This window comes from Bolinopsis microptera, chromosome 1 (genome assembly GCF_026151205.1).
Source record: "Bolinopsis microptera isolate Bmic1 chromosome 1, MBARI_Bmic_1.0, whole genome shotgun sequence".
Classification (NCBI taxonomy): Eukaryota; Metazoa; Ctenophora; class Tentaculata; order Lobata; family Bolinopsidae; genus Bolinopsis; species Bolinopsis microptera.
Genome location: NC_087072.1, coordinates 21,066,200 through 21,092,067, shown reverse-complemented (window position 1 = coordinate 21,092,067; position 25,868 = coordinate 21,066,200). Strand labels below are relative to the sequence as shown.

The 25,868-nt window shown below is 41.1% G+C and overlaps 1 protein-coding gene across 10 annotated transcripts in view; it reads left to right on the top strand.

Annotated features, from left to right (window-relative positions):
• Positions 1-1,815: 1,815 nt before the first annotated feature.
• LOC134824264 (myoferlin-like) overlaps positions 1,816-25,868 on the top strand; it is a 58,797-nt gene continuing 34,744 nt past the window's right edge. For 7 of the 10 annotated variants that reach the window (XM_063836103.1, XM_063836077.1, XM_063836094.1 and 4 more), the window contains exons 1-4: positions 1,816-1,991; positions 16,228-16,283; positions 16,491-16,579; positions 24,685-24,784. In XM_063836103.1, coding sequence (XP_063692173.1) covers positions 1,844-1,991; positions 16,228-16,283; positions 16,491-16,579; positions 24,685-24,784 — 393 coding nt within the window. In that variant the 5' untranslated portion in view covers positions 1,816-1,843. Of the gene's footprint in view, positions 1,992-15,811; positions 15,936-16,227; positions 16,284-16,490; positions 16,580-24,684; positions 24,785-25,868 lie in introns of those variants that run through there. The other 3 variants (XM_063836127.1, XM_063836111.1, XM_063836120.1) reach the window with 1 other exon arrangement.

Genomic DNA, 25,868 nt, shown 5'->3' with positions numbered 1-25,868 from the left:
GCAAGCCTAGTTTGAACAAACCTCAGTAAACGTAATGAATAGACTTAGTGCCCCGTTCAGTTTAGAGGGCCCCTGAGTTCAACGCTACGAGCGACTGTTCTAAATATAATTGGTCATAAGGTTATTGTTAAATGTAACGCGTTCACCTTTGAGCGAGCGATTTAATACATAATATTAGTGTATTTAATGTTATGCTACCAGTTACCACATATGGAAGCACTTCTTTAAAAGATAGCAGTTATAAATTATAAGTGCCACTTGACAATACAGTGCCGAGAGGCTTAGGTAGAATTATCTGATATTTCATATTTCCCTTGGTTATTACTCTTCTCTTATAATGTAGTGTAGCTCCTATATGATAATAATAATAACATGAGGGAAGTTTCTGCTTTCCTTAAACTATAAGATCAACGTCCACTTAATTTCATGGATTTTATATTGTATTTATAGTCTTGGTCCATTGTACGGCGCGTACATATTTTATGTTAGATGGTCCTCGTTGGCGTTACTTGTAATATAACAATCCTTTTCGTAAAACCGTAAAACTGTTAGTACCCCGGCAAAAAAGAATGTGCGCCAAGTTAAATATCAAATACGTAAGCGCTTATAGATTTTCACTCGCTAAACTGGTTATTATATCATATATGTAATCATTATCATTATGTATTTTCATGACTCTCTTGCAACTCTAACAAAGGCGTGGCCTGCAGCTAGGAGCAGGTGCTTTTCCCAATTAAAAGTAAGGATAAGAAGAATAGCAGAGAGTCTGCAAAATTCAGCGCATAAGGATTGTGACCTAGTTGAAACTAGCTCGCTTTTCTCCACAACAAGAAATCCTGGTCCTTAAACTTATGCACGATATGTTGTGCATATTTTTCACAGCACTTTTTAATATGAAACCAGCTGAATTGTTACATTGTGATGTGCTGAACAACAAGCTACATTAAAAACTAAAGAAGAAAAAAAATTTTAAATCCAATATGGGATTTAGTGAGATCTTATTCTGTGCACACTGCACAATGGAACATTCTTGTCAGCTAATTTTCCTTAAGTTAAGTTCCATTGAATCGACAGAGCTGTATAACTAAAGTTTACCTGTTATCTCTACCAAGATTAAGATATCATAATATCTAATACTGACATGAGATATCACTAATTGTGTAATAAGAATAGCGGGACGTTTATCTGGCAGAGGATTGTCCAGTGTAATGGCACTAAATAACTTAATGTGACTGCTACCACTAAGGGTTACTGTCTGGCTGCCAGTTTGTGAGGTTCTGTGCAACTTCATCTGTAACCACACGTGCTTCACGTGCGTCTTGTTTCATGGCAACTTCTTGGTATTTGAATCACTTTCGAGTATAAAATATTCTGTACTTTAATCCAGAACGTTGTTTATTCTAGAGAGAAAGTTTGGAAGCCTATACTAAGCTAGTCCATATTTAGGTCGCTTGTTCGTTGAATCGATAACTAACTATTCCAGTGTTGGAGGCTCGTCCTAAAGTTAAAAACAATCTTGTTTGCGATCGCTAGTTTCCTCCTTTTTAACCATCTGATAGCTTTTTAAAGTTTTAACACGGGTAATGGTGAAGAGGTCGAGAAGATTTGTTTGGACTCGTGATAGCGATTTACTGATCAGGAAACAGCTTCTAGCTTCGGCCGATCAAATTTCACTGTCGTGTGTCCCGACAAACTTTTGCCAACTCGCAACTATTGACTCACCTTTTTATTCAACTCACCTTTTTATTCAACTATCAACTTTAAGTAATAACTCACCTTAACATCTTCTAACTTAACTTTATTGTGTGTAGGAAGTGGTGCAGATGAGAGCTGTTCAGGATTGATGGGTAAGAAAAGCGGAGCTGCTGGAGCTCCTGTCGACTTTAAGGGTCAGGAGGGATGTCTGATCATACAAGTTAAGACTGCTGCAAAACTTCCTAACAGAGATCTTCTCGGAGAGAGCGACCCATTTGTGGATCTCGAGCTCGACGGTCAGTGACAAATTAGTTTAATTAGCCGTATCTCATTTACTCGTGAGAGAGTAACAAATTCTCTCGATTATACTCAAAGTGTTGTCAGATGAAGTTGGTGATCACTGATTATCACTCCCTTCAGCTGGATTTCAGGTATTTAAAATTGCAACAGGCATTGAGTAGGATTTTATAATATTAGAGCTTCATTTGACAACTTTTAATTTGACAAAACTTTCAATTTGACAACTTTCAATTTTACAACTTTTGAGATATTGTTCTTTAGATATCACGTCATTATTTTATATTAAAATAACCTATCTTCGATTCTTGTGTGTCTCATCCGTTGCATTATACTATTATATGAGCAGAAATGTGACTAATTCAATATGTTAACTGCAAGGGTGATACCAAGGCTCCGGAATCTCGGAGAAGTATCTTTTATTTCTGTTACCTTGCAGTTTCCAGAATCTCGGACAAGTATCAGGGCTATTGTTTCTGTTACTTTTTGCAGTTTTTTTTGCTGGTGTAACAGCACGCTCCTTGTTTGCTGGTGTAACAGCTCGCTCCTCCAGGATGTATTAGTTACATTAGCGGACACTTTGCCCAATTAGGTCCCGTGGTACTGACGGCTCCGACCTTCATTGGCCCTTATCCGTCAGTTATTCTATGATTATTCCAATTCATATTATATAACTCGCCTTACCCTCGGCCTCCTCGTGTTGTTATTAATCTCGGATGGGAGATTAATATGAAAAACTGCTCCCTTTATAGCTTTCCAATGAACCATCAGGTCAGTTGGTTGTTCTTCAGAACAGTTTACTATTAAGTTTTGCGCAACATTATGCGAGTATGTTTATCACTTTTACCACTGAGAGCCAGGCTTGTTTTCAATATAATTGTAAACTGAAACTACCAAACCCATCAGTGGTCTGTCGCTATTTCTTGACTGTTATAAAAGGTCAAATAGCGACAACCTTTCGTTATTATTAGGAAGGTAGGAAATTAGAAACTGAGTTCCAACAATTTCGAAAGGTTCCTCTCAAAATCCAGCCTTTTTACATGTTACTTTCATGCTCATTTTAAACATGTTTCTTTCATCTTTTCCCTAGTTTAATCTCAGAGCTTTAGTGTGTGACTAAAACATTAAAAGTACGTTTAAGTGTTAACAGTAGAGGTACTTTATGGATCAAGTTGTTCTGATGTAAAATACCCCTGCCTTGTTTTGATGGAAAAGTTTACTTCAAATACTTAACGTCTGTAAACACGTTGCTATGATTGTATTGCTTTCTTTTCCCTAGTTTAATCTCAGAGCTTTAGTGTGTGACTAAAACATTAAAAGTACGTTTAAGTGTTAACAGTAGAAGTACTTTATGGATCAAGTTGTTCTGATGTAAAATACCCCTGCCTTGTTTTGATGGAAAAGTTTACTTCAAATACTTAACGTCTGTAAACACGTTGCTATGATTGTATTGCTTTCTTGATGTCATACTGCCTATAACACTTGTAGTTGTAAGTGTTTGCTCTTACCAATTTTCTGGTGTAACACTTTCTTGGACAGACCTTGTAGAGCTACAACGTTAATCGCTTTTAAGTGGTAGACATAGCGAGATCATGAACTATTCTTGTTTTTTCTCGTGATATCCTGATGTTTGTTTGCCAATCCTGATTGATTTGTGAACATGAGCACGTCATGTCGAATAACGTATTTTCCACTTCCCTAGCTGATGATAGAAAGCAATATATAAGGGCTTTGTCATGATCATTAGTAACTTTATTCGCTTATTATCATGTCTTGCTTACATGGATATTCATCATCCGGCGATATTTTGACATTTCCTTCACGTTCTACCTAAAGTAAAGGCAAAAAACGGTTTAAAACCCATCCTCATTATATATTTATATCTATAGATACCCTTGTTATCTATGAGACCGGTCACTTGGTCATTAGAGATGTCAATAGTCATCAGTCCTTTGCATTTTTACCTAGTAACTTTTTTAATCTTCCAATTCATGTTCCATAACCTCATTTTGAATGAAGCTGAGGATTAATCCACAGTTTATTTAATTAATGGATTACTATTAGAATAAAATATCGTTTCCAAATTCTTGCTGAACCACTGTCAAAGCGATCCCTCCGTTAATTTCACCTAACAGCGCTGTAACCAAAACCCAGCCCTTTAATGTTACAGCTGTTACAGTAACTCCTTCGTCCAACGGCACACTTTTCACCATGTCACGGAGAAGATTTAGTAATTTTCTCCCACACCGCACCGTGTACTGCCTCCTCAGTTTGATGAGCTCGGGACGACTCTGACAATACTGCTACTCTGACCCTATTGTTCTCTGAATGAGATTACCGATTGTACAGCCAGGATTGGAAATAGGCCTGATTATTAATCACTCCCCGTCTGGCCTGGCAACTGATTATAAATGATACCGGGCCACTGATCTTGGGGACGAATGGTTGTGTTGATGAAGGAGCAGATGTGTTGATGAAGGAGCAGAATAATTATTGGATTAGTGTACTTGTTGAAGGGCGTGTCAGCTACTCAGCTAGCTCTAATCGACAGATAGCTCTCTGATAAACAAGCAACGGGGTAGCTTAACATCCTCACAGTTGACATACTCGCACACCTGTCCACCAGAGTCACGTGATTACTGCTAGCTACCACACATTAGGTCCTGTTAATGGTGAGTCATCTCCGCGCTGTGTACGGAGAAAAGGGTGGAACTATTGCCAAGATTAGGCGAAATAGCCCGCACCAATAAGGGACCTGTTTATCAGTTGATTATGAGAGCAAAATATATAAAGTAGTGGCTTTGGTGAATAGCGATTACGAAGGTATAATATAATAACAGTACGCACGTGGTCGGGTCAGGTGCTCAGGAGCTGACCAATGAGCTGGCAACCAACAATCGGCCGCCCAATGCACGTCAGGTCTTGACATCTGTTACTACCCTGCTAGCTTTGATTGGAAAAATATTGATATAAGGACCTGGTGCAGGGTGATTGTTTCAAATCGTACCATAGTTCTGCCGGTTTGTGTTGCTGAGTTCTCGTCACATGACGATAGCGTCTAGGTTCCTGTCCGCCAACTCGGAGGATGCAGCAATGGAGATGAGCTCCAAGAAGGACAGGAAGACGGAAGAAAGGGAGAAGGAGAGGAGGAACCCACTAGCACCAACACAGGAACCTGATCTTCAGCAGTTCAATCCTAGTGGCCGTCCTGGGCAAATTTCAGTGAGGGTGAGGAAGGCAGTGTCACTTCCGCTTGTTTCCGGTCCCGCACATCGCTTCGTGGAGGTGGAGTATTCAGGTGAGAGCCAGGTAACTTCACTCTAGCTTAAAATCAGTGCTTCCTGTTGTACCGTTTGATTTGTCTTGTGGAACCTTAGCCAAGTTAATTGCGGAATAATCTCGGCTTTTATTTTACTCTAATAATCCTGGTCGTAACCCAGCTACTAGACGGGAGTCTCGCCAATGGAAAATATTTCTGATTTGTAGACGCTGCCTTGGAATGTGCTATGTCTGGTAATAAGGTGTCTTTTTGGTGTTTATACTTTCACTTCCAGTCTTCTCTCCCTATTTCGTGTAATAGGTACTTACCTTGAGCCACTTCTCAAAGTTTTCTGGCACACCTGATACCAAAGAAAGCACTACCAGTCAATTTTTCCCTCTCACGGGAAAAAGGAAAATATAATATTTGAAGCTCCGAAAATGCAGCTCCTCAATTACAGCTCCTAAAATCACTTTTGAAGTGAAGGTATTAATTACACTTCGTTGATGTTTTTATCGCGTTTTACGATCATTCTTCTTTTTCTGTCATAAACTTTCAAATCCTCATGCATCCATAAATCTAGGCATTGCAGAGGTTTCTAAATGGTTAGCCCGTATGTGAGTTGAAAATCTTTGGTTTACTTAACCTAGGCCATGATATTGACCCTTAGGTACCAATTAAAGGTCAGGATGTTGAAATATATCGCATGAATCTAGATTAGGTTTGTTATTAATCCTTGGTTAAAGCAGCTCCATTTCCTCGATCTTTATCGTTTAATTAAAAATGTCTACTCCGGATCCTGTTAGGTTACATTATCTCAGCCTACCCCTGATTATCCCCACTATAGACAGATCTCTCCCCCATGTCCAGTGTTTAGCTGCATTTTGGAGCTGCTAATTGCGATTAAAGCAAGGACACTACCGCAAATCTTATTCATTAGTCTTCGTTATTTCTCAACCACCTGCTGGGATCTGCGAAAGGGTGCTAGAAGTATCACAGATCTCACTTTTGCGTGTGTTTTTTGTTTTTTCTTCTATATTTTGTGCTGAACTTGGTATGTGATTGTGGCTCACATTAAGCCAGAGTTATTTTGGACCAATCAAGGATATCACCCCAGCGGTTGTATTCGCTATTAGACAATACAACGTTAGACCGGTGGTATAGTGGAAATATAAGACTAAATTTTGGTTTATTAAGTTTTTATCACTACTTCCTGATAGTGATCTATCTTGTGCTGACGTTGCTGACATTTACTTTTCGTAATTCAGGCTTCAGCTACTGTTCTTGTCATGTTGACCTTTTTTTATCAAATCACTAATTAGAACCTAGGATGGAATTGTTATGAACCAATAAACATACTGCTGCCCATGTCATAACTAATATTATTACAGGTTGAGGAGTAGTTGTTGGCTGCTCTTCAATCTTAACTAGAATTTCAAACATGGCTAACCTTGTCTCCCGTAATTTGGTATCATGATCTATCTGTTTTCTCGCAGACGCCCGACACCTTTATATACCATTGTTTTACCAGCCCCTGAATATGCACCTAAAGGCCCCAATTCGGACGGTTTTCTCTAAGATTCGTCAATTCAAACAGAGAGTTGTCTGCTTATAACTCCTCTAGTGAAGCTCAAGACAGCAATGGGCCCACATCGCTGACATGTATGTCAACTGTCAAGTTGCTTTCCTAAGCAGGCTGGATCATCTTCAAATAAGATTGCCTTGGCATTTTTCCCCGTAAACATACAGGAACAAAGCATTATATGTTGCAAGGCAATATTCAGTACTATATAATTCCATATTTATGAAGAAATGCCCATTCTAGAACTTTTAGGAATATTCTAAGAATATCTTCAATTTTTAGTTTTAGTAGTTTTAGCAGTTCTTAAACACTGACAATTGCTTTGGCATGAAACTCTTAGTTGTTAACCCGTTGTTTCCACTGCTATTCCAGATTTATACAGACTACCATGTTTATTTTACCAAGAGGGTCAGCAGTAAACTTACAAATCTCTTCCATTTCCAGAGAAATGAATAATCTGGCAATTCCATCATTCCATGTTCTGACATGTCAGAAAGCTCTCTTTTAAAAGAAATGTGGTTTATTTGCGACCACACCTTGCATCCAGTGACATTAATCTTCAGATCCTTTAGCCGGCCGTCATTAACTAAGAGGAATTAAGTTGGTCTAACTGGATCTTTTTACTTACTAGAACAAAGTAAAGATAATGAGGAAGTGAGGTCGCTATGTGGTTGTCTAGTGCATTGTGAGTTGTGAGGAGGCGACTTTGTTTCAGAATTCAAACATCTTTCATTGAGAGGCCACCTCACATCTTCACTCAGTGACCTATGTAACAGGAGCAATTTCCTAGTTTTACTTGCTGTTTTCCCAAAATCAATTCTTTGAAGCATCTTCGTCTTGGAGATAGCCTTTTCATCATTATATATCGTCACAATTTATACGTTCTCCTGGAAGGTCGATAGTGTTCAGAAAATCACCTAGCTCCAAATTGGCAAGGTCGCTTCCTTCACCAGTCTTAAATAATTTTAAGGTTAATTTCCTGGCAAGATGGCACTTGGCAACACATTAGCACCCTGCTACCTACCTTGGTAGGGTTCGCAGAGTTTAAACCATGTTTGCTAATCTTTCTAAAATCGATATAAATGTAGTGTAAATGGCTCTCCTTTCAATGCTTATGAATAGCGAATACATAAAGATCTACTAAGATAATGAAGAGTTGCCGGTGGTTAATAATTAAGATACCAATAGGTGAAGGAATTGTTAGAGGGGAGAGACTGAGAGGGGAGAAAGAGTGGGGAGAGAGAGAGAGCAGTATTATACTTGTTGTTGGCCCCCATAAATGGGAGCTTCCCCTCTTGTGAGCTCTTAATTGCGAGCAACTTCCGGGCAGTGAGATTGAACTTTTACTGCTCTTATTGATGAGAGGGTACATGTGACTGCTCGTGATTGCTTTTCAATGCTTTATTTGTTGTTGAATATGGGGGGAATGGTATATTCCTCGTCCGCAAGGCTTTATTATACACTTGCGATCTAATTTGAAAATACTTCTTTGAAAGCGTTTACTTTGTCTGTTTAAGTGTCTGAGGAATCTGGGGAAAGACTAATAGTAATACGTCTACCACGTTACCATGGTGACTCGGTCTGTTGATTCCGCATTAGAAGTCTACGTTGGTGGCAGCAATCATTGCACCAGTTGCTAAACTTATACAATCTAATAAATAAACGTTCGCAAGAAAGCTTGAGAAGCCACATTAGCGACAGTTTTTTGTGTTGTTGAATACATTTTATGCCTGAAGGAAGTAAGCTTGTTAGCACAGTCCTAACAAAGAAGCAAGTACTCAGATGTGATTGTTGAGAGAGAGAGAGTGATTGTTGTTGCAAAATTTCTCTGCTTCCAATTTCACGTATTACATTCCACTAACTAACTATTCAGCCATTAGATTCTAAATCATGTACTCATAACGTATTTTTAAGAGGCACCAATCATTATATTACAACTCAAGTTAAATTTTACCACTATTTAAGATGTATTGAAATTAAAATTCAGATCTCTAAACAATACTCAGTCATCTGTTCTGGTTTTGAAGAGAAGTTTTGGACAAACTTTTACACTTTAACACTTTTACACGGAGTTGGTTATAAACTGTTTCAAGTTAAGTGACCAGGATCAACTTCTAGAGTCAGATTCCCAGACATATCAAGGTCAAAAATAGAGGGTTCATTGAAGTTGGATCTTCAAAGTCAAATCTTCAGTGTTGGATCCATGCGTCAATCCACCTAGATATTGCTTGGAATTGGTGGAGTCTAGCTTTCTTTGATATATCCTACCCGATACTCAAAACTCTAGCTCTGCCGTTTTCTGACAAAAGTGCTTAAGTACACTAAGGGTCACTTTGTGCAAATTGACTTTAAAGATTTCAATTCTGCTCTGGACTAGCTGGTGTCAAATTTAAACTGCACCCACTATGTTTCTAAGTAAAGGTGTTTTGTTGACTTTTGAGACTTATGAAAAGGTTTCATCCTAATTTCTGGGAAAGTGCCTAAAAATTACAAATTTGAATTTGAATTTGATAGAAAAGTGCTTAAGTAGTAGTACAGCCACATCGGCAGAAATTCCATCTTCTGATGAAAATGACCCGTTGAAACCATTGGTCAAATTTTAGACAAAAAATCAAAAATTTCAAAAATATTACTTAAAATTTTTGTCAGAAAACGGCAGAGCTTCTCCTATAAGTGAGCTTTGTTCTAGGATAGTTCTAGATAGGATATCGACTTATATTACTTCGGATGTACAATGGGCAGGATACAGGAACTAAGACTTTGCCCCTCGTTCTGTACCCATTCCAAGCTACTCACCATCAGCATTGCTCCGGTACCGAGCCGTAACAAGATATCTCAGAAGTTTCCAGCATACCCGTGCAGAATGCACAATGTATGCAGTGTCCTTACTTTCTACTCGAAATTTAGTTTACAATTGTCCCATGTCCTGATATAATGGATAGGTTCGTGCAGAAGTTAGGAGTAAGCCGTCCTGCTGGACGGAGACGACACGCCTCCGGGATACACGGCAGACTTAATCACGGCAGACTTAATGTCACAGTTATAAACTGGCACTTAGATCCTAACTCGGAGCTGTGGAGAAGTGGAGCTTACCGGTGTGGAGGCACTATCTTCATCCAGCTCTCTGGGATCTCACACGAACGTAAGTGTGGTGTTAACCTTCTGATCCAACTGATTGTAACTGTTCATTGTAATCTGGTAAGTGAGTAATTGGACCTAAGATGCTCTTATAAAGGTTATCATCAGTAAAACTCCAAGATCTACTGATAAATTGCTGTCACGTGATCATGAATCAGCGAGCAATTATTGTTGTACTGAATTAATAAATGCTATCTGTTAAAAATTACCATGTCGTGTAATTTTTAAGCCGATCACCAGAAAGTTTTAGTGGTCACTAATAGGTGATTAACCTCTTCCTGGAGAAGTAATATATGTGGTTTCCATACTGGGCTAACCACTCCTGAGCTAGGTAGCTTGTATAAAGTGGGACAATCCGCTATCAACTCGGAAATGAAGCAACTGTAACTGTAACCTAGCCCCAAAATAGCGTGCCCCAGCCCCTAACTTTCTTAATATCGTTGTTGTTTTGTTCGGATTATGAGCGACAGAAGGTCAAGTGCAGGGCCACATGATCACCCGTCCAGCGCCCAAGTGGAGGATAAAGGGTTCCAGGAGAAGGAGGTGGTTGTGAAGAATATGCCAGAAGATCTGAATTATGTGATAGTTCATGTGAGGAATGCTACTTGTATGGGTCCTGGCGAGGCTATCCTTAAAACATTCGGACTGCCCGACCCTTTCGTCGTTATTCAACTTGACGGTTAGTTTTACAATTCTCCAGTCATTTAAATTCAAAATGAAGTTGCAGGTAGTGGTATAGTGGTAGTATAGTGGTTCAAAGGAGTTGTAATTCCAAAAATTATACAGAAAATTGTTCAGGCCGGGTAAATATTCGGACTAGTTAGGGCAGGCACACGTAACCAGAATTTTACAGTACTATATGATTGGGGAAACCAGTAACATCCATGCTAGAACTCATGTGCTCTCGACTCTTACTCTGGCCCCATCATCATACGTTAGTTCAGGCAGAACTAGACGTTCAGTCGTTAGTTTTTGGGTTAGACAGAACGTGTAAGCAAACTTTACCAGATCGGTCATATTCACAACGTTCTAAGGTTGAAATTGTTAATTATACTATTGACTATAGGTTTTAGAATATTTGTATGATACTGACCACCTCTAAAATTCCTTTTATCTCTTGTTTGCCGAGAATGTTTTAAAGTCAGTAAGTCTACGAAGATTAAGAGGAGTACAATAAATATTACCCTAGGCCTAGGTGCAGTATGTAGATGGTAGCACCTACTACTGTTGTTAATTATATTGAGATCAGCCCCCGAGTAGGGTCTAATCATCTAATTAGTTAATTCGTTAATTATTTAATGGTTTTAAATCAGTTCAGAGAACGCAACAGAGCGGAATCAGTCCCAAAGTACGTGTTTGATTATTTGCTCTTACTCATGCGCCACACCCTTTTAAAATACCCTGCCCTATTTAAAATACACGTCACAGTTTTTCTTACATCCGATTGATTTGTTAGTCCCATCTCAACCTGTACAAGTAAACAGGTTGTATATTATATTAATGAGATCTATGATGGTCTGAGTTTCCTATGATATGTTTAATTTCCACCGACCAACCATCCTGCTCGCTGAGAAGCTCTCCTAAGACAGTACTGAAATGAAGCTGACATCGAGAAGGTGTCCCTTCCGCCAGGAATTATAATACCCACGTGGATTAGATTCCGATAAGATGATAGGAATACCATTCCAATGTGGAGCTGATTCGAAACATTGCATCTATAATAATAATTGTGATGGCATTCCAAGCATGTGTAGTGAGAGTAGTGAAGTTATGATCAGTATTAGCACCTACTATTGCTACACCTTATCAGATGATAGTGTGTCTCAGCTGCACCCCAATCTTATCGCTCGTGATTAGTAGCGTGTTTGCTACTAAAGTGAGGTACAGTGCACACCCCTCCTCAGTCCTCCTCCTCCTCCTCCTCCTCCTCCTCCTCCTCCTCCTCCTCCTCCTCCTCCTCCTCCTCCTCCTCCTCCTCCTCCTCCTCCTCCTCCTCCTCCTCCTCCTCCTCCTCCTCCTCCTCCTCCTCCTCCTCCTCCTCCTCCTCCTCCTCCTCCTCCTCCTCCTCCTCCTCCCTCTTTCTCTTCCTCCTCCTCCCTCTTTCTCTTCCTCCTCCTCCTCCTCCTCCCTCTTCCTCCCCCTTCTTCTCCCCCTCCTCCCCTCTTCTCCTCCTCCTCCCTCTTCCTCCTCCTCCTCCTCCTCCTCCTCCTCCTCCTCCTCCTCCTCCTCCTCCTCCTCCTCTTCCTCCTCCTCCTCCTAAATAACTTTAGTGACCTGTTATATAATCACACAACAGAAGCAGCTTAGAGATTATGTGCGTGTTTGTGTAATTTGTGATTTTGCTCCATTCTTCGGTAACAATGTCTGTCATTGGGCGACTCTGTAAGCGCAGTGTTGCTATTCTCCCCCCTGCTCTAATCACAATGACAACTAGTTACAAACAGTGCCCGCTAGGCTACAACTACTAAATGGTGGTTAACAATCGCGGGGGAGGTGCCATTCGTTTTTCCTGTTGCTAACTTCACGTACCCTAATTCTACTCTTGTCTTGTTTTGCCATCATTGGAACAATCGTCCCGCGCTACGCGGGAGGCGGCCACGTTAGAAGCCTGCATGGTAACGACTTTTTGAGAGACAGTTTTGCAAGATAAACTGCATAACTCACAAAATGCTCATGCATAGCAGAGTAAGCACCTACGGACCAATGACTACACTATTGAAGTATTGAATGATACCCTACCTGATTGACCCTGGATTTAGTGTGAACCCTCCCCGGCGAGCCAATCTTACAATCTTGTGACGTGCAATAGGGTTTATTCTATTCTGCACAGTGCACATTAAAGACTAGGTGTTTAGTCAACCAAGCTGCTGTTGTTAAGAAAGACGGCTCGGAGACTCTGAGTCGGATGTACCAGCGTCGAAGAAGAGACCTCTACAAACGATAGGGTCCTCTCTGGTTGGCATGTTTCTGGGCCGGTATTTTTCCTTTCAACAACTCCATGTCATCTTCTGATTGGGTCTGGAAATTGCATCTGCATCTGCTGTCTGGAAGTTTCTTCTTGTTGGTCACATGACGGACACGTGGAGTTGTTTCCAGGGCCGAGTATTTCTAAAATGGTGAATGCCCAAGCAGTGCCTCTTTATTATCACCCGCTCCTTTTCGCTCCTATCCCCTATTTGTCCCTGGACCCTGACACCAGAGGCTCGGCTCTTTTCTTTGAGTTGGCTTATTGTTGCTTTGTCCACACTAAAGGGGACCTGGACTGGCTCAGTTCAGAGTGTAAGAAGAGTGTAACCTGTGCGTTTTATGAGGATCAGCATTACAATTAGATTGTTGGTGTTAAGGAGAGTTCAGTGAGGAGCCTTTAGAAGAGTATTTTGTAACGAGATAAGTAAGTAAGATGAGTATTCAATATTCATGTAAAGTATCTGACGTGATGCTTAGCCCCCTAATTGTTATTATGATTTAAATGGTTGTCATTTGCTTTAGACAGTAAGACCTCACCCACATTTCGCAATCCAGCATTGCATACGGAACTCGTTTTCAAATTGTTGTTGTATTGGTTCTTGTGTAATTAACTGAAATGGCACACTTTGGGATCATCGATTAGTAAATTTGCATTTTTTAGTTACTTCAGCTTTTTAAAGTCTTAAAAGTATTGATGTAAATTGTAAAGCTGACAGACAGTATTCTTTTTCGGTTATAACGAGTAAAGTTAGTGAATACCTTTTAACGAGGACCTGATAAACGAGGTAACCTCCCTTTAGTTAAATACCTTTTAAAAGTTCTAAACAAGGCATAGTAAAAACAACTGCCATGTCTAATCTTTCCCTAAAAAACTTAAGGTCAAAACTTCGCTGTAATCTCAGCCAATATCTCTTATCATAAGCCCCTTTGAACGAACTTGAACGAAGAATAAAATATAAATACGCTCCACTCAGTAACTCACGTCTTCTTAAAATAAACGCGTTGGCCAATTGTACAGAAGTATTAGCGTATTTATACTTATAAGTAAAAACAGGTACTTCTTCAGCAATCTTCACGCAGGTGGTACCTCATTTTATTGTATGAAAATGCATCTGCAAATGCTTACATTGAGACATTGTCCACGTGCAAATACCTGCAGTGAAATACAGTGCACGTGCCAAATTGACCCACTGCACTTCGTCCCATATAATTATCTGAGCGTGTGGGTGTGTGGGTGTGTGGGTGTGTGTGTGCTGTACACTGATCACTAGATTAGGAATTAGCTTTCAGCTCACGACCACACCATTATTGGTGATCATCAGCAGGTTTATATATATATTTAACAATCAGAACCCTAGACAGTAGACAGTGAGTGTAAGAGACGTGTGTCAGCACCGTGTAATGAAGCTTGTTGGTGGCCTCGCTTTTGTTGTGTGCCAACCTTATCAGTGGAGTATTGCGCTACTTCTCCACGTCCTATTCTCCTGCCGTTCATTTATAGTTATAATAGCTTGCTTCATATGAACCAGATTGTTGAGACCTATGGTCTACAAATCAAAAATGAATTAAACTTCGTCTCAGTCAGATAGAAATAAGTGGTAGACTGTCAATGTTTATTCTTCTTCAGAGCCGTTTCATTTTCGACGTTGGTTCAGCGTATTTTGGCATCGAATGCAATTATAATATTCTATTGTCCTAAATTATTCTAAGTTTCTAATTCAGCGGAATTAGTTAGTAATCTGCGTATTTAAGTCTGAGATCTGCTGCTGGGATTACAGTAGACATCTGACTCTTCCCATCTTCTATTGTGAAAATCCTTCCTCCCGTCTCTTTCAATCTTCATTACTGCTTCTTTTTTATCATCCTCATTTTTCGTAGAAGTGATCCGGGAGGATTAAACTTGGTTTTACTATCTCCAGTTTTTCACTTTTATTCAATAATTTAAGGAAGGTTTCTATATTGTTCAAGGTCTCCCGATGACCATGACCTTAGTGTGCAATGTGCACTGCCTTCCCAACAAGTAGCCCCATCTACCCTCCCCATTTCCTTACAGTAGCGCCCTTACAGTAGCCCCACAATAGCCCCCTTACAATAGCCCCCTTACAATAGCCCCCTTGCAGTAGCCCCCTTACAGTAGCCCCCTTACAGTATCCCCCTTACAGTAGCCCCCTTACAGTAGCCACCTTACAGTAGCCACCTTACAGTAGCCCCCTTACAGTAGCCCCTTACAGTAGCCCCCTTACAGTAGCCCCCTTACAGTAGCGCCCTTACAGTAGCCCCACAATAGCCCCCTTACAATAGCCCCCTTACAATTGCCCCCTTACAGTAGCGCCCTTACAGTAGCCCCACAATAGCCCCCTTACAGTAGCCCCCTTACAGTATCCCCCTTACAGTAGCCCCCTTACAGTAGCCCCCTTACAGTAGCCCCCTTACAGTAGCCACCTTACAGAAGCCCCCTTACAGTAGCCCCCTTACAGTAGCCCCCTTACAGTAACCCCCTTACAGTAGCCCCCTTACAGTAGCCCCTTACAGTAGCCCCTTCACAGTAGCCCCACCAAGAACGCACCCTCCATGCTTACTGTAACCAATAAACTACTCTTAATTACATAATAGTGCATTTTTTTAGCTTCCACCTCAGTAGTTTCGGGCCTGGCATTTCCTGCAGCCGTGGCTACAGAGTAGCTTTATTAACTTATGAATAGACAATGTGGTTTTGAAACTTCCAGCTTACTTATACTTTACTCTCAGCCCGCCTATTTATTAGTTTAATATTTTCTCCGTTGTGCACCGTTTTGTATGTGATATTGTAAATGTTCGGCCCGTTTTTGGGACGGTACGGATCCTCGGAAGATGACGATCATATCTCCAGTTACCGGGAATATAATGAGGTTATGAGTAAAGAGGGGATAGTCCAAGTTCTGGTCAGGAATGCTCAAAATCTCCAAAACGTAGAGCGTTTTGGTTACAGCGACCCTCATGTCTTACTAGATTTAGAAGGTAAGTTTAGGTGGAGGGATCATCACTACACTGATTGGACTGTAGGTCGTGTTAGCTCGCGGAATGTTCGAAATATTGTGGGCCATTATTTACAGTGCGGATTTGTTGGATGTGATACTGTGTTGATCATGTGACGTCTCTATTAAATTCTTAAACCTTCTCAACCTTCATATTTAAGAATTTGTACAATTTTTACATAACTCATGACGACCAAATATTTATTATGTATAATTATATATAATAAATAACTCTCAAATTAAGACCTAGTTTGCTGAACTACCATATCTTTCAGGAATCAAGAGAACAACACGTGTTATACACAGTGAGCTTAACCCGGAATGGAACGAGGTGAGAATTTCGATATTCAGCAAATTGATGTCGGTAATAATTGGTAATAATGGGTAATAATGGGTAATAGTGGGTAATAATGGGTAATATTGGGAAACAGTTGGTACTCTTTTTAGCAAGTTACGATAAACATTAAACAAACATAACTTCCAGAAAGTTTCGTATTTGAAATTGTCTCGCTATAATTTACACTTCTTTACTCCACAGACGTTTACATGGAAGAGGTACAGGCCTCTGACAGAAGAGAGTATGCTCTTGATAAAGGTCTATGATTATGAGAAGATCCTCAAAAACAAGTTAGTTCTCTCCTATCTCTTTTTTTACTTTGCTATTTATTGTAAAATTATCGGTGATATCTCGAAAAGGGCAATGTGAACCTGAGATTAAGGCAGTAAAAAACCTGATCAGCTAAATTCCGCATGAACCCTAATCATAACTGTAACCCTAATCATTATCATATTCCAATTCGATATATTCCGCTGATTGGGTGCTTGAAATTTAGAGATTGATTGAAAAACGTGGAATCTACGATATCATGAAAATACGGACGAGAATAATTTCCAATTTTATGCGGACAAAAGCTTAAATCGTCGAGTCATTGAAATTTGGATGAAGCGATTACTACTTCAATATGAGGGTAATTATCGTCACTGTCAATAAAGCATAATTGCTTTTTGTTACTGAACCTGTTCCTGATGATTATATATCAGAATTACGCTGCATAGTTACTGAGCAATTTCATGTGTAAAATAAGGATAAACTATTCGGATAAGAGTGGTTTTTGAACAGAATACCGAGGAGCAACATTGAGCAACATCAATTACTGAAAAATGTACCGCCTTTTTATGTTTGGTTTTCTCCTCCTCCTCGAATTGAAAATCGAAGAGATGAAAAGAAGGATTAAGAACATCATTGTAGATATGAGGAAAAGTAATAATTAGGGAATAATTACAAACATGTCAGGGAAGTTTGAAAGAACTACTATGAATTACCTTAATGATCGGTAATCAGTTAATCACTCTCACAAGTTTAGTATTCCAGGTCTCTACAAATTCGTCAGTAATATTCCTTGTTATGAACCAAAAACTAAATCATACATATATTACCGAGTATATTCTTTATCATCCACACACATTCCCTGGAAAAAACCTGGACTTATGTTGCAAGTCGTAAATGTTCGTTAACCCGATTTAAGAGTCAATAATTATCAGCGTTCAACTATTGTTCATGGTCATGAACCCGGCATTTTGGTGTAAGGACTGAGCATTTATCATAAGATTTATAATGGGTTAATATAGACAATGCCGTGCCCCGCCCATCACACCACTGAACTCGAACACTATAATAGTATGACCAGTATTGTGGCATACTTTGTACCCCACAATTGACTCCCAGGGTAGTACTCACACTCCCCTTATTGATTATTCACACCAACCTGGCTGTTACATCCTACTTTCTATAATGCCCTGTCTTCTCACCAAACTTCACGCCACTTGATCCCCGACCACGTGATATCATGCGACCACGTGATCACGTGACTGCACTGCAATATGACAGATAGTCTGTCACATTGCTACACATCAAGGATACAAATCAGCGACTTTGACAGGGCAGTTGTTACTCTGGTAAAGATCGCAGCACTGCCTACTCTTAGTATCTCTCTTGATATTAGCTTATTGGTTTCTCTCTTGTATATACCCCTGATTTCCGGGGGTATGTGTCGGTACTGTTCGAAGGTGGTATAGGCCAGGGGGAGTTTTATATACAGGGTGGTGTACTGTCATTGGTGCCCACCAGCCTTGTATCCAGGGTAGGATATAGAGAGAGCAGTGTTTCTAACCCTCTCCTACTCTACATACGTCACCTCTATAACTCCATAACCAGCTGAAAACCACATATCCTCCGTCTACAACCTCTCCTCCAATCTGAGATCATCTTCAGGCGCTCTTAATCCAGGGGACCACACAGTTCATATAATGGTCCTCTAGAATCCTTTGTGTGATTATTTACAATACAAGGTTTCTGGCCTGATGTAGCTTAAACTTTTAAGTAGAACTCCGTTTTGTATCGAACTTCATTCTCATTCGATTATAACTTCTGCTCTGCTGGGATATTTGTGCTTTTGTTCGAATCAGTTTAAATGGGCAATCTGTGCCATTCGTTCTCCGTCAATTAACTTGTACTAAGTTTGACCTCGTTTCTGTGATTGCCGTGGCATGTGGGCCTTTTGTGATTCCGATGGCCTGTTAGTTAAGATTTGATAAATCGGTCATAGATCAGACAAGGCTGGTCGGTCGGAAGTTGGTCGGAAGTTGGTCGGAGGTTGGTCGGAGGTTGGTCGGAGGTCGATCGGGCGCCGGTCGGGCGCCGGTCGAGCGCCGGTCGGAGGTCGGTCGGAGGTCGATCGGAGGTCGGTCGGAGGTCGGTCGGAGGTCAGTCGGAGGTCGATCGGAGGTCGGTCGGGCGACGGTCGGAGGTCGGTCGGGCGCCGGTCGGAGGTTGGTCGGAGGTCGGTCGGAGGTAGGTCGGGCGACCATTCTATGACACAATTTTGGACTCGAGGCTCCCCCTGGAAATGTGATCTCGGAAGGCAGGCCTCCCCTTTGCAACACGAGGTATCTTTATGAAAACGTGACTGTATCAGTCCGACCGACCCAGCGCAGTTGCAGCATGGCTATGGAATGACCGGAACACCAGCCTTGTCGCCAGACCAGCGCCCGGCTTACCACCCTACCGGCACCCGACCAACCTCTGACCGGCGCCCGACCGACCTCCGGAAAAAAAATTTGGACTTAGAAATTTTCGGTCCGACTCATTCTCGATACGTACCTTCTGTATCGAGAGCTCCCGCTTCCGAGCTCGTGTTGCAAAGGGGAGGCCTGCCTTCCGAGATCACATTACCAGGGGGAGCCTCGAGTCCAAAATTGTGTCATAGAATGGTCGCCCGACCTACCTCCGACCGACCTCCGACCGGCGCCCGACCGACCTCCGACCGACCTCCGACCGACCTCCGACCGGCGCCCGACCGACCTCCGACCGACCTCCGACCGGCGCTCGACCGACCTCCGACCGACCTCCGACCGGCGCTCGACCGGCGCCCGATCGACCTCCGACCGGCGTTCACCTACCGCCGACCGGCGCCTGACCGACCTCCGATCGACCTCCGACCGACCAGCCTTGTCTGATCTATGACCGATAAATCTCTGGTTTACTTGCTCCAGGTTCCCACTCAAGTAGCTTTTTGTTGTTGTTTTCTTCCGCGACCCCTGATGCGGGACAGAGATATATGCACGGGTGGGCGACAATTGACCCCCGACAAATGACCCCCGACAATTGACCCCCCCCCCCCCCCCCCCCCCCGACAATTGACCCCCCGACAAATGACTCCCGACAATTGACCCCCAGACAATTGTCGGGGGGTGGTCAATTGTCATACTAAGCCCTAGATTTCGGGACAATTGACTCCAGTGTAATTACATAGGGGTCAATTGTCGGGGGGACAATTGTCGGGGGTCAATTGTCGTACTAAGCCCTAGATTTCGCGACAATTTACCCAAGTATAATTACATAGGGGGTCAATTGTCGCGGTACCATATGGCACGGCTCTAACGGGACCACCTTTTTTGGCCGGGACTGGGACTGGGAAAAAATGCCGGGAAAAGGATTAAGCTGGGACCGGGACTAAAATCGGGACCAGCATTAAGACCGGGGCCTGAATTTTGGAGTATTAAAAAAATCCAGGGACCGGGATTAAGACCGGGACCTCTAGCTTTATAAACATCACGTTGTTCGATCCATTTTTGAAAACTTTGGAGAAAGCTTGAACCCGAAAGTCGCAGTCCATCACAAAAAAAATGTGGGAACAAAAGCTCAGTCCACCAAGGAGTTCCAGATTCCAAACTCGAGGGGAGTTTCTGACAAGAATAAGTGGCGGCAATGATGTTGTGCAGATCGGGAAAAGTGACACTGCTGATTCAGTAAAAGAAACTGACGATGATAAGGCATTATGGAATCAGCTACAGCCTGACAACAAAGACGGATCCAGATCACCAAATAATGCAGTGAGCGATGATGTGACTAAATATGAGGAAAAAAACTGGAGTACTAGAAAACGTTGAGATAAATCCTTTTCTGCGAAATACAATCTGAGGGCAGTTAACTATGAAACCGATCACTATAAGCTCCAGTCCCTGACAGATGATTTCCAGTCTAAACTCTAAACAGAGATTCCAGGAATTTAGATGATGACTCTGATGATGGGAGCATGACTCTGGGGATTGGAAAATGTTCACGGAATCGATCAAGCAAGTTTTAGTAGCATCGAACTTATCGAGGAGTCGGATGGCAAGGATAATGTCAAATTTGTTCGATAAGAATATACAAATGTTCTTGACGATTAAATAAAGAATTTGACATTGAAGTACGATTTTGGGAGAAAAATGTGTTTTTCAATGATTATTACGAAATTTTTGTTTCAAAAATTTAGCAAAAATCCCGGTTTGGTTCCAGTAGCCAAATGGTCAAATTTGGACCGGGAAGGGGATTCAAAAAATAGGCCCATTTTGACCGGGATGCGGGTCAAGCCTTTGATATCTGGCGTACATCTGACTTAGTCCCGATCTAGTCTGCTATAATATAATTATAACTAAATTCATATTTTACTAATAAGTATAAAGCAGTCTTTGTCTGTGATCTGCATCTTAGCCCAACCCCCCAAGTATCTGATCACCATAACTCAGTGTTATCTCTTCTAGGAGTTGCAAGGTTCTATACAGTACGTTTATATCATTACCTGCAAATGGGTTACCGGTCTACTACAGGATACGTTAAGAAATTGTACTCGTCTTTATCAGACCTTTACCATACACGTATTCTTTAATATTTATGAGCTCATCAGTGTAATTGGAATGGGGGCCCCTTTGCTCGCTGCCTAAATGGGCCTACAGTGTGAGAGGTGTGTGGTGGGCTCTCTGCACTCCAATCTCTGCACTCCCTTCTCTGTACTTCACTTTGGTATTGATCATGTTGAACTGTAACCTTTATAAGTCTTACTACTGTTTTGCTGAATCCTCCTGTAATCCAATGTCAACATTTATTAAATAAAGGTTATTTTTTTGGAAAATTCTGGAGTTAAGAAGACTCCCCAAAAGGATCGTTTTGGAAATTTTGTATATTAAAAGTGAGCATGAGAGCCTTAATTACAAAATTTTAAAACTCTGTCATCTAGATAAAGCAAATTAGTCTGCAAATTAGTCTGCAACTGTAAATAACAATTTATTGCTTTATCTAAATGCCCAGTTATCCAGTTAACAGTAAACTGCTGTTATCATATTATCAATAAACCAACACTTCCAGCCTATCTACGGACAGGAACCAACCAACCACCGCACCAGCCCACATATCATTATTGGTCCTGCTACTTTCTTAATATACTCTCTTTAACGATAATACTTTGTAAATAGGTCGCATTAATTCAGTCGTTGTGTCGGTAGTATTCCATAACCCGTTCTACCAGTGCCTGAGTTTAAGTTGACATCCTTTGTTCTTCCTGAGTTAGACTTGCCGATTTCCCCGGATTGTAGTCTGAAATGTCATGACCAGGTAGCGCAGTTGGTTAGAACGCGCAGTTGGTTAGAACGCGCAGTTGGTTAGAACGCCAGCTTTGCAATCGTAAGGTTGCGGGTTCGAATCCCTCTGTCTGTCTGGTCGAGTGGTCGTGGAGTGAGCGTCGTTGACGTTCAGCTAAGGATCCTGAGTGGTCTATGCAGCCCCCCGGTCTACTCAGCCGAATACTCGAGAAATCGGGTGTGAGGTATAAATGAGGAGCTGCACATTGCAGCAAAGTCTCGGGCGAAGAAAGTATGGTACACACTACCTTAACCGTCACTGGCTAAAACAAATCCTTCGGCTTCCTGTAATTGGCTGGTTGCACTTGTGTAACAATGTGGCTGTTGGAATACTCCGAAGTTCGTTTCCTCTGACTTCCATCTGACATGGTAGTTGTACATTTTACCCGATCTTAATGCCCGTTTTACCATCTTAATCGATTGGCATGTACTATCTCCATCATCGGAGATCTCCAGAAATTGGCCTACAGTGCTCCTCTAATCTCAATTTCATTAATCTATAATTACTGAATTGGTCAGGCACGTGGCACGTGACCTAGCCGCGACGGCTAGCAAATCCTCAGCAAAAATTACAATCCTCGTCACGCAACCACCAGCTCTTCTCTCACTCCCAGATTATCAAACTCCCTGACTGGATCAGTTAGGTCTGGTCAGACTATTTAGTGTGCTAATTTAGAGCTCGTTAAACTTTGACTCAATTGTAACTGTACTAATTGGATCAGCTCGCTAACTTTAGGCTATCACCCTGTGGACGTGGGTAACCAACAACGTCGATTATACCGTCAGCTGGAGTCGTCATATTTCAGTATAAATATTATCATTCATTTCTTATTCTCCTTATTTTTTATCCTATCAGTATTTTTGTGTGTTCTCAAGATCAGGAAATGTTCTGATCGGCTGTCTTCGTGAGACTACAGTAGTATAGAGTAATAAGATTCAGAAAGTTCACCATTATACTCTCCTAAATTTGCTTGCGTTTCCCTTGTTTAATGAACGTCACCACCTATTGATAAGATTGAGGAGCGCTTAATGCCGCCAATGAACCATCTTTAGAGCGTTTAGGAGGCCTCCTTCCGGACCCACCCCTGTAATCCTGGGCCCACACGTGAGGGTCTATTAGCGAGCCTGAGCAGTTAAAGGATTAGCTCATCACAGATCATAGCTAGCTTATAATCGACACGTCTTAATATTAGTATGTAATGAGCGGCCCATACTGCAGAATACAGCCTTCATTCTGTTCTCAAGCTGCAGAATATAACAGCCTTCATTCTGTTCTCAAGCTGCAGAATACAGCAGACCTTCCTCAACGGAATTTCTTCTTCATCTTCTTAAAACTCCCTTCCTTTTTGCCCTTCTGCTTAACGTCCATTTTTCAGCTTCGTTTATGTGAATGTGTTCTCGAAAAGTGTTTTGCTATATGCTCGTGGGTCATGTGGCCCTTGTTACAAATGCATTCCATTGGTTACCAATGTTTGACAACGTCATACTGTGATGAAGTTAGATTGGAGGGAGTGGTTGAAGCAACTAGGTTTAAACTGACCAGCTTTCCACTGCCGCCAATCACATCTTAATTTCTGGCATTATTCGGGCCTAATTTGCCCGAAAATCCTTAATTAAGATCGTTACATAGCCGTTTAGACATTCAGTAATTAGAGGCCTGGCATGGACATTTTCTTTAGAATGTGGATAAACGAAATGTTTCAGAGCGAGAAAACTCGGACCAATCAGGTAGAAAATCATCTTGAAATTGTTTTTTTCCTACGGAAAAGGCTAAAAAATGGGTGTTTTGTCGCAGCAAGGTGGTAACCCCAATTCCAAGAAAAGAGAAGAGTCATTTACGTGATTATAATATTTTATCGACAGTTTTATCTTAAGCATTGATTGCGATATATCGTCTTTTCATTGTCCTGGACAGACCACCGATGACCGAACCGACTAATTTAACTAATACAGCAAATGTGCAAGCTGATTAGTATTAACCATTCATGATTGACAATTTATCGAAATCTTTGAATAACTTATGCTTGAGACTTCCGAATCCGGGTTCACTGTTGACAAATTAATTTGATGATTAAGAGTAGAAAATAGAAATTGAAAGTTTGAGTTACTTCTCTCATTAGAGATAAGAGTCAAATTTCTTTATTATATCTTCAACATCTTATGTAAATACAAATTCTACTCATTTTACTGAAGAACACTGGCTCGGCAGCTGTTTGAAAAGTTTTTAAAACCAAGACAACATCACGATTAATGGCTCGGTCAGACCCTCAAACTATCCCTGATCTATCATGTGCTCAATTAACTTAATCCCAAAACATTGCTCTGGTCTGAATGCGAGGATGTGTCCTGCTACCCTTGGTGGACTTATGATCCTGCTAAACTGCCGACGTTAGGATGTGCCTCGTTAGAGTCAGAGATTGAATGAACCTATCGCTTTAATCCTACCTTAAATTAATGTATTAAATCCGGCAGGCTTGTAGAGTAGGGCCTCCTGCTCTCCTTCTCTTCTCCAACCTGATTTGATGTACTTCCCCTGTATGTCCACGTGAACAGCCCACCCTGTTATTAAAATGATCCCACCAATAACCGGAGGTTTCCGGGGGGAGTTCACGGGACATGCTCGCACTTTACTCGCGGCTTTTGTGAATCCTGCTCTGTAATACTAGCGGCTTTTATAGGGCTCATCGCGCTGCCAAACTTCTTCTAGTCTTTATTGTAATTCGTTGCTTAACAACTGAGATTCTGTTTGTGACTGATTCTCTAACTTCTTATAGGTTACTGGGCGAAGCAGTTTACCCTCTGAAAGATTTGGTTAGGTTAGGAGCACAAGAGGCTACTGTACCACTCAGAGACAGAGACGGTAAAGTTGGAGAGGTGAGCCTAATATTTAGAATATTTTATATTTACTTTTTCTCCAAATATCCCATATTCTACTTTTATTTTTTATCGCTATATTCTAGATATATGCACTATCTCTTGTATCGCATCTTCTATCTTTCCTAAAGTCCCCGTTCTGCTCGCTGGAGCTTAATGTCTCTGTTGGGAGGGTGTATAGTGTTTAACTTTGTAGTTTAAAAGACAGGTTTTCTTCAAGTGATCCTAGGACCAATTTCATCAGACAACACTACAGTATATATTATAAAGGACAACACTCGACTGTTTTCATCTTTCTGGCCTTGACATGATGCTGCCTCTGTCTGATATGACATTTCATATTAGTAAACAGTTAGAAAGTGTTGTGTGCCGAATTAGTTGACCGAAGCTATTTTGGAATCCACGTGATTTGCACAATTGGGTAAGTTTGATTCGAATCCTGTCCAAGATTTTAGGAATCTTGCATTCTTGCCGACATTTCGCAGAAAACAATTTATTGGTATCATTTTCTGTACTGGGAACGCAAAGACCTCCATTTGATCGTCAACTAAAACTTCGTACAGTTCAAAGCGGCAAGGTCATTATCTTATTGATAAACTGCTGATTAAACAGTCATCGATACAATGAGAACGACAGAAAGTCCACTTATACCAAATTGACAACTTTCTTGAATTAAACTCTAGCAATTATGTGAAACTTAGCGTCTTCTCAGTTCTCAGTTTAATTATTATCAATATCCATAATTTGTCTATTTTTGTATTATTATTTGTGTTTACTAATATTAAGTCATTATATGTCCTTGTGTGTGTTTACGCAGTCAAAACTGCATATTGTAGTTGTTTTTTTACGTCATCATAAGCTTAGGTGTATCAGCGCTTTTAATATGAATTGGGGTAGATTGTCTCCAACTTCCAAGTGTAATGATCGAAATCGCTCCATTTGTTTCATCCTTTGAAGTAGTATAAAATGGATGTTAATCCAAATATCTGCTTAAATTTTGAGAATCAAATAACATGCATTGTGCTGGTCTTGATGGCGCCAAATACAATGGTGAAGCAGTTAACCGATAGAATTAGGCACTTAA